The sequence below is a fragment of the Scyliorhinus torazame genome, chromosome 1 (genome assembly GCF_047496885.1).
Source record: "Scyliorhinus torazame isolate Kashiwa2021f chromosome 1, sScyTor2.1, whole genome shotgun sequence".
Classification (NCBI taxonomy): Eukaryota; Metazoa; Chordata; class Chondrichthyes; order Carcharhiniformes; family Scyliorhinidae; genus Scyliorhinus; species Scyliorhinus torazame.
In genome coordinates this window covers 264,620,174-264,632,863 of record NC_092707.1, presented here as the reverse complement: position 1 = coordinate 264,632,863, position 12,690 = coordinate 264,620,174, and the positions used below count along the sequence as shown (strand labels likewise).

The following is a 12,690-nucleotide window of genomic DNA, read 5'->3' as shown; positions in this document are numbered from 1 at the left end:
ATAATACTCTTTTAAAGCACCAAAATGGTCCTCTGCAATGGCCACCATAGAAACAGCAGGATGAGAGTTCATACTATACTTCTGCTGCTTCACATCCCGCAAGTGCTGAAATCAGTAACTTATCATGTCACTTCACCTGTATCACAATGTGCTGTAGTCACAATATTCTTTGTACACAATCCAACATATATAGATTCATAAGCACAGATTATAATGTTCTTGAAAATGGACTGGATCTGCAACTTTTGCATTTTTAGTGATCAAATTCAGAATACAATTACTTCCTTCAATTCAAAATCAACCCATCTACTTCAAATTGACAAATAGGATGCCACTATGCAAAAACGTGATATCAATAACCTGCATCTTCAAAGTGGCACTGTTATCGGTTCAACGTTAAATACAACAGTATAACATGTGAAATAAACTTTACTAAAAGCATGGAATAACTGGATCCTTAACTGCAGCAGTTTCAAATAACTGTGCCACGAATCATTTACCAAAAAGGCACTTCTGACACAAATGGGAGAAGTGCAAGTCCAGAAGTGAACACAATTTTTGAAATTAAAAATACTAAGTCAATTAACTTAAGGCACCAATGAGCTCTAATCAGGCACGGTTGGGCTCTCAACCCAATTAACTGTGTGCCGCAAATTTAATGTTTTGAATTCTCAGAATGGTGTCAAAATTAACCTCATGTTTCAAACTTGAGAACTGCTCCTCAACTGACTGAAAACCAGGCCAGTTTTAGCAAGCTGAAAATGTGGAACTCACTACCACATAGGAGTGGTCAAAACAATGCAGTTAAGGGAAGCAACATATGTGTATGAAAGAAAAAGAACAGAAGGAAATGGCAGTAAGACAAAATTAAATGAGTGAGGACGCTAGTGGAGCATGAATGCTGGCTGAATCTTTCATTTTGGTGCTGTAAAATTCTATTTAGCATTTTGATGTGGGCTCCAGATTTAACCAGGAGAATAAGAGAAGAGCTTAAAATTAAACTGGCACTGGCACATGAAAGAATAAAGACAGGCAAGCTTTTATGGTCAACATTCTTCAGATTTCCAGCAATAGCAATTAGCTTTAAAAAAATATTCCATTTCAAAAGAAGAAACGTGGAGCAAGTGCAGAAAAGCTTAAGTTTTGTAGCTATTGCTTTACATTACAGCTGTTTGTGCTAGGTTGCATGCCATGTTTCTCGAGAGTACTCAGTGCTGCTACAAGGGATCAAAAACAGGAAAGACAGCACCTGCACAGCAGTAGACATGAGGCCTAATGGAGGCCAGGGGCTGGTTGAATAATTCAAGAGAGCCTCTGCGCCTCATGCTCACTTAAGTACAAGCAGCTCCTTTTAAAAACAAAGAAACACTCCTTCCTCATCCATCCCGTCCTAATTTTCAGCTTTCTCATGTCCATTTAGACTGTATACAATTACTTCTTCCTTGTTTTTCTGCAGGGCAATTCCAAGTAGAGAAAGAAACTGGAAGAGAAGGGCAGCACGTTGGCGCAGTGGTTAGCATTGCTGCCTCACAGTGCCGAGGACCCGGGTTCGATCCTGGCCCCGGGTCACTGTCCATGTGGAGTATGCACATTCTCCCAATGTCTGCGTGAGTCTCACCCTCACAACACAAAAAAGATGTGCAGGGTATGTAAATTGACCAAATTAAATTGTCCCTTAATTGAAAAAAACGAATGGAGTACTCTAAAATAATTTAAAGAAAGAAACTTCAAGGTAGTGTTGGTAGAAATTGTCTTAGGCAGTTAATGCCAGCCTCTTACGCGTCCAGTCAACTTTGAAAATCATACAGTGATGCTAGAGGAGACTACAGACCATTCTCTATCATCACCCAAATGACTTTCTCCATACAGTGTAAATAAAACCTCAAACGTGTCAGGGATAGAACGCTGCTTTGATTGGTGAGGATACTACAATGTGCTTCACGCAAAGGTCTCCAGATCACCAGGATGCTAACAATCATACATGTACACACTATCTGAGGGCCAAAAAGCAACAGGGAGAAACACTGACCCTGCAGTACATGCAAATGTGGAGGCCTTGAAAACTTTACAACCCAAAAGCCCGTTCAAGCATTATAGTTCAAGGAATGGATCAGCTGCCAAGCTGAAGCCCTTAAAAAAGGGGAAACCTATGAGAAAGACACTGAAGTATTGGAAGGTGGGATTGGAGTGCTTTTCACTTTGGATTCCCTCTTCCTGGGCCCAGTGTCAAAATAATTCCACTTCTCCTTACTGGAAGATGCCCAGACATTTACCCGCACATCGAGATAACCCAATGTAAGTTGCTGTTTATTTTCTTGACACAAAAAATAAAGTTAAGGTGATATTTAAGCCAATAGATTTATTTGCAACAATTCTCATCGCACGACTGGTGAATAACTGAGATAGAAAGAGTTGAAGAGTCCTGTGTACAAAACTGATTATACATAATTTAAAAACATTTCCATACCAACATATTACAAACATGGATTTGAAAGAAATTGTGTCCTTTGTTCAACAATGTGCATTGATACAGGACATTTCAATCAATCAAAATTCTCCCAAGGCGTTTCAAAAGAGTTATCAAATTAAATTTGACACCAAGGCACTTAAGCAGATATCTGAACAGGTGACCAAAGGCTTGGTCAGTAGTCGGTTCAAGAATAACCTAAAGTGAAAGAGGAGTAGACTTAGCAAGGGAAACGTCAAAAGCTTAGAGCCAAGGTAACTGAATGGTACAGTTATTAAAATTGGGGATATGCAAGAAACCAGAATTGGAGGAGCACCAAGATCTTGGAGGGTTGCGGAGCTGAAAGAGACCGAGAGAACAGAGAATGCAAATCTCAATAGTGCAACTTGTATTTGCATATCACCATTAACATTGAAAAACATCCAAGGTTATTTGGGTAGTGTATATACGAACATAGAATGTCAGAGAACTCAATGTCATATGCTGGAGTGGGAAGAGGAACTATTGCACTGGCTGGGGTTTGATGGAAAAGATTAAAACAAAGCAAGGTCAATTCCACTGAGCTGGATAAGGCAGGAAATGTTACAGTTGACTGTAACATTTAGTGCACCGTGGTCACCACCGGAGAAGATATCAGGTTGCCTTTGGTTAGGACTGTTCTAATGCTATTGCAGAAGTGGAAAATCAGTAAAGATTGTGGGACAAAATGAGCATTGATTTGGAAGCCAGTAACATGCTCAAATTAGATGTTAGTTTGAAAGGACAGCATGGATGTTTTGAGGGGAACCATTTGCCATGTCAGCTATCATGGAGGTCAGGAAGGAAAGTTTAATTGGATTTTCCAGTTTTTTGCAACTAGTTTTCAAAATGGCCATTAATTAAATGTGCCAACAGGCTATAGGTTTACGGTCGCTGCCAAGGGCGTTTTAACTATTCACACAAATTCTATCTTTCATTTATAAAACAGTACCCTAACTCTGTCAATTTTAGGCCTTGATATGTTTACTACTTCATCTGTAAATCACAGGTTCATCAAATAACTTACTTGACAGTGGGACAGCAAGAGATGGTGGTGCTCTCATCAGTGGGGGCCGAGAACTTTTCCCTTGTTGATAAAGAGGCGGAGGGGTGTAACTGTAAACACCACTTCCACCTGGAGAGCGATCTTTTGACATAACATGGCTAAAACAAAATTAAAGAAATAATTTGTACACTTGTGCATTTAATACAAACTCAGTTATTCTTTTTATGTTAAAACAAATTAATATAAAAATGTGATGAGCTGAGTGATGGGAACTGAAGCCAGTAGCTTTTTCAATGATCCATATCCTGCAGCTTTGCACAATGTGGAACATTGTGCCCAAAAACAGATATCACATTGGAGTCCAAGTTCACCATCCAACACAGTACTATTAATTTTTCATAGCAATACTTCACAATGAAAGCCACCGTCACACTTTTATTGATTTAAAATAGAGAACTGAACTGGGATGTTAAGTCCATCAGGAAAGATGGAAAATTTGGGGTTCTTTCCTCCAGATAAATGATTGAGGGATAACCTGATAGAGATCTTTAAGATTACAAAAGGGTTTGATAGGGTAGACAAAGTGAAAATATTTCCAATTGTAAGGGAGATCAGAACTAGGGCCATAAATGCAAGATAGCCACTAATAAATAAATCTAAGAGACCTGAGGTCCAGAAATACAGTAACTGAAAAAGCCAAGAGAAAATTTCAGGAGAAACATCTCTACCCAGAGAGTAGGACTTGCTGTCACAAATAGTTATAGTGAAAATGTGATTAATGGGAAGCTAGATAGCCACATGGGAGAAAGGAAAAAGAGGATCTGTTAAAATGTTAGAAGGGCAGGAAGAGGCTTATGCAGAGCACAAACACTGGCATGGGCGACTGGGCCACATGGTCTGTCTCTGTGCTGTAAATACTATGTAATGTAACACCATGTAACCTATCAGTCTTGTACCCACAAAGGTGCTGGCACATAGCTTGAACATCACAAAATTTTAAGTTGCACAGGAGCCTGAAAGTTGTATGTGAAAAGAAAATATGACTTACACAACAGACAATTTCAGGAGCAGGTGTGCTATTTCAGGATCCACTAAAATCTGTATCAATACCATTACCCGGTTGACTGTAAGGATTTTATATGCTCTGCTTCCTTGGCCAATGTCACAATGGATTAAGGTAAGGCTGATTTCCATCCAATGCTGGAGAAGATTATTTGGGAATAGCTTCACCCTCAAGTCTTTACAGGTTCAAATTTGCACAAGGTCCCACTCGCTTCCCAATCTCTGTTCAACGTGGTGTTGGGAGAATCAAATCCAGGATCTCCAAAGCATTTGTACAAAGTCATTAAAAATGCAAATAAACTGAAAGCATTGTTTTCACCCAACAATTCAGGTAATCACAAAGCTCTGCGACAGGTTTCAGTGCAGGAAATGTTGCGCTATAATGGAATGTAACACGGACAGTGGTTACAGTGATGGTATCAACTGTGATCTGATTGATTGTAGTAGGTTGTGATGTGAACAGACTGCAGAGCACACCACTCCAGGGCAATTTTATTAAAAGAACGGTTTAATTGTGGAATTTGATCTTAACTTAATTTTCACATTTGATGGCTTGGAATGTCACTTACCCCAATGTTCTAAATGCTGACTGATCCAAGTGTACCTGTTGCCGATTTGAGTTAAAGCCAAGTCGAGGCCTCCATGGCTGCTTTGAGTTAGACTGTTCCCAATCACCTGGTTTCAATACTTTAGCAGGCTTTCTGAGGGGGGGGGGAAGGATGAAACCAAACAATTTAATGACCATTTCACATAACAATAGTATCTTACAGCACAGCATAGAAGAGGGCCATTCAGCTCTTTATACTTTCCCTGGTCCCTTGAAGTTCTCCATATTTAGTTCCATACTCCAGTTTTCTCCCCATAACTTTGTAAATTAGTCCTCCTCAAATGTCCATAGAACATAGAACATTACAGCGCAGTATAGGCCCTTCGGCCCTCAATGTTGCGCCAACCTGTGAAACCACTCTAAAGCCCATCCATCTACACTATTCCCTTATTGTCCATATGTCTATCCAATGACCATTTGAATGTCCTTAGTGCTGGCGAGTCCACTACTGTTGCAGGCAGGGCATTCCACGCCCTTACTACTCTCCGAGTAAAGAACCTACCTCTGACATCTGTCCTATATCTATCTCCCCTCAATTTAAAGCTATGTCCCCTCATGCTAGACATCACCATCCGAGGAAAAAGGCTCTCACTGTCCACCCTATCCAATCCTCTGATCATCTTGTATGCCTCAATTAAGTCACCTCTTAACCTTCTTCTCTCTTAACAAAAACAGCCTCAAGTCCCTCAGCCTTTCCTCATAAGATCTTCCCTCCATACCAGGCAACATTCTGGTAAATCTCCTCTGCACCCTTTCCAACATTTCCACATCCTTCCTATAATGCGGCGACCAGAATTGCATGCAATATTCCAAATGCGGACGCACCAGAGTTTTGTACAGCTGCAACATGACCCCATGGCTCCGAAACTCAATCCCTCTACCAATAAAAGCTAACACACCGTATGCCTTCTTAACAACCCTCTCAACCTGGGTGGCAACTTTCAGGGATCTATGTACATGGACACCGAGATCTCTCTGCTCATCCACACTGCCAAGAATCTTACCATTAGCCCAGTGCTCTGTCTTCCTGTTATTCCTTCCAAAATGAATCACCTCACACTTTTCTGCATTAAACTCCATTTGCCACCTCTCAGCCCAGTGCTGCAGCTTATCTATGTCCCTCCGTAACTTGTAACATCCTTCCGCATTGTCCACAACTCCACCGACTTTAGTGTCATTTGCAAATGAAATGAAATGAAAATGAAAACCACTTATTGTCACAAGTAGGCTTCAAATGAAGTTACTGTGAAAAGCCCCTAGTTCCAATTGCCTTTTAAAGGTTCTTTTGAAATCTAATTCCACCACCTTTTCAGCAGTATATTCCAGAACTTAACAACTTGAAGAAATTTTTTATTTTCCATTGACATCATTGGCAATTATTATTTTAAATCTATGATCTTTGCTCATCAACTCACTTGCCAGAGAAAATGTATTACTCCCTGCTCCCCAACTCCTCTAGGTTCTCTATTAATCATTTTTCATGTCCTCTTTTCCCTTTCCATGTTTTTTTCCAGCTAATTTCCCCTTGCACATTCTGTATTCTGCTGTTAATGAATCATTTACAACAATTATGAAGGCAATTCTCAAATGAAAAGTAGTAACATTTTAAACATCCACCCTATAGAGACATCCCACACACCTCGTCCCACAAAAATATGTATTTTTTGCTCCCCTCCTGCTCCTTTCATACATTAGGCAGTGAAGACTGCTGCAGAGGTAGCAATATCTTTCTCAACTAAGCCTGGAACAGCACTACTTGGTTACATGGCAGAGAACTAGGGCATTCATGGGTGTCCCACACTAATCCGAAGTTGGAACAACTATGCCTTTAGCAAGCATTGGTGGATACCGATCAAAATTGGCTAACTCAATAGTGACCTGGAAAACAACCCAATATCTTTGTTACTGGAATAGTTTCTCACAGGCAAATGTATACTAATATGTTAACGAGAAAGAAAAAGCAATGTTGGCAAGGTTCTTTTCATGATTCGGTGTTGCTATCTTGAATATTAACAGTAAGAAGTCTTACAACACCAGGTTAAAGTCCAGGTCAAATGCAAAGGGAAAATATAAAATTTAAGAAGAGGTATGTTCCAGAAACATACCTCTTCATTCACCTGAGGAAGGAGCAGTGCTCCGAAAGCTAGTGTTTGAAATAAACCTGTTGGACTTTAACCTGGTGTTGTAAGACTTCTTACTGTGCTTACCCCAGTCCAACGCCGGCATCTCCACATCTTGAATATTAACAGTCTGCAACAAAGTACAAATGTCAAGAAAAAATGGTTTAAGAAATACAACTTACACTGCTGAAGGTAACAAACAAGCTTTGAATATGTAGCTATCGTCAAACTGAGGATCCTTGAAGAGTATACTGCAACAAGGGAAGCAAAATTGCATAATAAGTGAATTCCTTATCATCCACAACAATAAACAAAACAGACTAAGCGTGTTACCAGAAATAAGAGTAAGTAACGTTAATTAATTTTGCACTCACCTGCATGCATTATTCTGTACAATGTCTTCCAATGCTGGTATAGGAGAAGGGACATCTCTAAAAATAAATACATTAAAAATAATAATGCAATCAAATACCAAGGTGTGCCTTCCTATGTTGGTTTGTCGTCTTAAATGTTATATTTTCCCTTTGCATTCACATTCAGAAAAAACTGGAGTACTGAGCTGGTGACCTTTCCAATTCACCAGAAGGTAGGTACAGATACACACTTTTGAAACACAGTTTCCTCCCAATTAGACATTCAGGCAAATGCACAGCCAAGAACATATACAAGGTTGTTCAGGTTACTGGTAATTCTGGATCCCAATATTCTAGTCCAAAATCAAACACTTAGCAGTAACTACTCGGGGGGCTTTTAAAATTGAAAAGGATTTTCATTTTTTGAATCAGATTTATCCTTCAATCACACCCTCTATTATCTTGTAGCAATTAGTTTTAAATCTATTAAGTGAACTTTAAAAATCTGAAGACAAACTTCTCTTCTCAACCAGCCTAAATTCACAATTAACAGTGCACACGAGTCCTGGTAATTATTGGATTACGCAACAATACCTTATAAATACACTTTACATTACTAGACAAAAACAATGGACACTTACTTTCCTGGTTTTATTACATCACTCTTCACTGTTAGAAGACCTTTTACACCATGGCAAAGTTCAGGAGTCATCTCTACACCCTATAACCACAAGTTTCATTTCATAAGTACACTTATTTTTGAAAATGCAGTGAGCAACAATAAAATTACACTACTGCATACCTACCTCAGCATCACCATTTTGCAACTCAACAATGAAGTCAAACAACTTGTGGCATTTTCCAACAAACAGCACATCGCTTCCAAGACTATTTCGTCGAACTACAATTAAGATATTAAAATTTCAGTTTTATTCAACTATTTACAGCATCTTTTGTTCAGGATTGAATCATACTGTGTTACATTTGATTATGGATACGGTAACTGGAGATGAGATCCTCAAATAAAGAGGCTTAAAACCAATACCAAATTATTTTGATAAAAGCTGCAGCAATTAAAAAGATCTTAAACCTTATGCAAAATACAATCCATTAAATTGGACATGGGTACAGTGAATACACCAAATCAATAACATTGATCCATTATAGGCATTTTGAGACTTAGTAACACAAATACACACTGCAAAACTAGTGATTTACATGGTCAACTCACGCAGTGATGATAATGCTTACTTTCATCATGAATGAGATCAGGGTAAACTGCTTCCAGAGCTGCTCTAAGCCGTCGCTCATCAACAAATGGCAGAAGTGCAACACCTAAACACAGATGAGCAGTCAATTAATGCTGGACATAGACTGTGCTTGCATAAGCAGTTGAACTTCCAACTTACCTTTCAATTTATAAATACAGAGATAAACCAAGCTGAATAAAAGTGTTGCCAAATTCAGCCCCTTCTTACCACCATGGTTCTCAGTGAAGTGCCACTTTGCTTCCAAAATGGCATCTATGTCCAGAAGGGCATTGGCCAGAAGTATGAAGAATAAGAAGATTGTGGCATCAGTTTATACTGCTGATTTGATATCAGCACTGTCAATTTGGAAAAGTTCCAGGTAATGCAGTCCATTAAACATGCAAGCTGAACAACCCACCAGCAGCATTTAAAGTGAGCATTTAGTTGCTATGCAATTGCAGAACCGTTTAGTGCAGGAGTGCATTGTATAACAGGGGCGGCATGATAGCACAGTGGTTAGCAATATTGCTTCACAGCGCCAGGGATCCAGGTTCGATTCCTGGCTTGGGCCATGTCTGTGTGGACTCTTTCCACGTCTGCATGGGTTTCCTCTGGGTACTCCGGTTTCCTCTCAAGTCTCGAAAGATGAGCTGGTTAGGTGAATCGAACAATCAGAATTCTCCATCAATGTACCTGATCAGGTGCCGGAGCGTGCAACGAGGGGATTTTCACAGTAACTTCATTGCAGTGTTAATGTAAGCTTACTTGTGACACTAATAAAGATTATGTTCTGACAGATTTGGTCCTGACTTCAAGGATTCTGCCCAGACATGGGTGCAGTAATTTGCATTACCGTTGACCTACAGCATGAAGAGAAGAATGAGCAGAGGCCACACAGTGCAGGACAAGCTCTGGAAGAGGGAGAAGCTGGGGGAGTAGGGCGCACAGCTCGTGGCCATACCTATCCTGGGTATTCTGGAAGCAATTCTCTTAGCAGAGCATTAGCAAGGAACAGTGCTATAGGCATCCCCATTTCACCGAGGTGGTCATCACTCACCTATCAAATTTCTGCCACGGAACTGGGCAAGAATGGCCATGCTGGTGGGCACATCCACAAACTATTATGCACTGGGGCCCCTTCTCAACCACAGCTGGGGATATTTGCAACATCTACCAGTAAGCCATTCACTGATATGTAAAAGGAGATTACTGAGGCTCTGTGTTTCCAAGAAAGCCGAATAAATTTCATTCTCCTGTGAAAGTGAGAAGCCATAAAAGTAACCATGCACTAGAGGACGACTGTAGGCATCCCTGTGGTACGGGGTGGTATTTAATGCAGACATAATCGCTTTGGTCATGCAGCTCATATGCCATTACAACAAAGCCCAAAATGCAAGTATCATTGTAGCAGTAATGATGCATTCACCATTGCACTTAAGCCACATCAACAAAGAGGCTGACTACCAGGCAAAAAGGGACACTCCTGGGTGAAACCTCTCACACGTGGGCAGAATGCATGTAACAAAAGCCATGTTACCATAGGAAACGTGAGAGCAGATCACTGATACATGAAAAGAATAAGTCTGTCCAGATTGTTTTGGAGGAACACCAGGATATTTAGCAGAGTGGGTGTCAAGATTTATGGTGGCCCGCTGCATGCTGCAGAACCTCACCATGAGGGCACAACCCTTGCCACTAGCTAGGGAGAAGGTAGGAGGGGAAGGGAGGGGACAACCAACACATTCGCTTTCTGGCTGAGTGGTCCATGATCGACTGATCCAACTGCAATATGAATGAATGAAACCCCAAATGTCCATACCGACAGTTGCACACCTTTACTCTTACTGACCATTGCAGCATCTGCGTGGTCAAAAATAAAAGCTGCCACAAAAAAAATTTGAAATCAAATTTGTAAACCGAACAATGCCATGTTGTATACAAACTGTTCATCACTGTGCTTAAATACCTGTTTTTTTTGTGCTCTGCATGGCAATAATAATAATAATAAGTGCTATCCCAGTTGCTGCAGCATTGCTGGTGGGAGGTTGCTGACTTTGCGGGAAAGACGGCAAATGCCCTCGAGTAGCTCTGGGCCTTCAAGATCCAGCTTCAGCCTGCACAGGCTCAGCCTGAGTGGTAGTGGTCTGGGTTGGTGGGCAAAACAGTGCACTTGTGGAGTGCTAATGATAATCGACAAATTCTGTAACCTTGAGAGGACAGGAGGTTCATGCACAATACCACTGTCACACCCCCTCAGCAGCACCTTAGTAATCCAAGCAATGAGACAGCCCTGTAAAGATGTAAAACGGTCCCTAATTGTCCATGAGTCTGACCTCATGGGGATCAGATGCATGGACTGGGGATCAATAGGCATTGGTGAGGTAAGAGGGCAATTAAATAAAGAAAATCAGTTCACTTTTAGAAGTGTGTTTTGACTACCAGATATTTAGACAATGGCAAGCTGTGTGCAGAATCTTAACTACTTATATAGTTCTATTTAAGTTTTCTTAACTGGAAACTCCAAACACTGAAGTCCATTAAATGTGATTTGGCTGTCCTAGTTTTCATGATGAGATCTGCAAAGCAAAGTAGGGCAAGCATTTCAAGTATCCTTTGGTAAGAAATTAGAGCAGCACAAAAACACAACAGCCAGGTGAGAGAAAGCTTCAACATCAAAAGTCAAGTATGGGCCTTCATTATCCCAGACAGAGAGGCACGTTTTTCCATTAACTATCATAACAACAGCTCATTCCAGCCTACCACAAAGAAGAAATAACAAGTGCTATCCAAACTGGCAGAGGCTTGCAACTGGAAATTAACTAAAGACTGGATTTTGAGAAAGCATTTGAATTTTTCAAGCATGTCTATAGTGCAAATATATTTTGATTTGCATAAAATGAATGCTTTTATTGCTAAGTCCATACAGCATAGAAGCGGGATATTCGGTTCAACAAATCCATGTCAATGTTTATGCTCCATATGAGCCTTGTCACCCTCTTGACCTAAACCCATCAAATATCCTCAAGAGTCCTTTCTTCCAGCACAGTGGTTATCACTGCTGCCTCAGCACAGGAGACCTCGGTTCAATTACGGCCTGGCGACTCTGGAGTTTGCACGTTCTTCCTGTGTCTGTGTGGTATTCCACCAGGTGCTCCGCTTTCCTCCCACAGTCCACAGGTGTGCAGGTTAGATGGGGTGGCCGTGCTAAATTGCCACTTAATGTCCAAAGGTATGCAGGTAGGTGATGGGGTTATCGAGATAGTGGGGTAGTAGGCATGGGTGGAGTGCACAGAGGGCCGATGCAGACTTGATTGGACGAATGGCCTCCTTCTGCACTATAGGGATTCTATGATTCCTCATGCAGTTATCTAGCTTCCTCCTGAATAGATCTACGCCATTCAACTTAACTATGCCTTGTCGTAGCAAGTTATATGCACACACACAGTGGGTAAAGAAGCTTTCTTGGACTGCCTGTTGAACGTATTGGTGACTATCTTTATTTGTGAGCTCTCACTCTGGCCTCACCCACAAGTGGAAACAGCTTCCCTATATCGACCCAATCATAACCTGAACACATCGATCAGGTCACCTTTTCTTGAGATGAGAACTTCAGTCTGGTCAACCTTTCTTGATAGAAGTGAGAGGTTATAACTATTATTTTTGCACTTTCTTCAGTTGTTCTACATCCTCTTTTTAAAAAAAGTACAAGAACCTGACCTATGCATGGTACCTCTCCGTACAGCAAAATTCCACCACGTCTGAAGATTACAAATAAATCTAGTTCTGAACTCTGCACCTTGGAGTTTA

The 12,690-nt window shown here is 40.7% G+C and overlaps 1 protein-coding gene across 1 annotated transcript in view; it reads right to left on the bottom strand.

The window, feature by feature from the left end:
• xrn2 (5'-3' exoribonuclease 2) overlaps nucleotides 1-12,690 on the bottom strand; it is a 119,444-nt gene that overhangs the window by 27,557 nt on the left and 79,197 nt on the right. The window contains exons 21-27 of the mRNA XM_072505734.1: nucleotides 8,885-8,968; nucleotides 8,440-8,534; nucleotides 8,275-8,354; nucleotides 7,655-7,711; nucleotides 7,463-7,531; nucleotides 5,123-5,254; nucleotides 3,513-3,649 (exon numbers count right to left, since the gene is read on the bottom strand). Of these exons, the coding sequence (XP_072361835.1) occupies nucleotides 3,513-3,649; nucleotides 5,123-5,254; nucleotides 7,463-7,531; nucleotides 7,655-7,711; nucleotides 8,275-8,354; nucleotides 8,440-8,534; nucleotides 8,885-8,968 (654 nt within the window). The remainder of the gene's footprint in view (nucleotides 1-3,512; nucleotides 3,650-5,122; nucleotides 5,255-7,462; nucleotides 7,532-7,654; nucleotides 7,712-8,274; nucleotides 8,355-8,439; nucleotides 8,535-8,884; nucleotides 8,969-12,690) is intronic.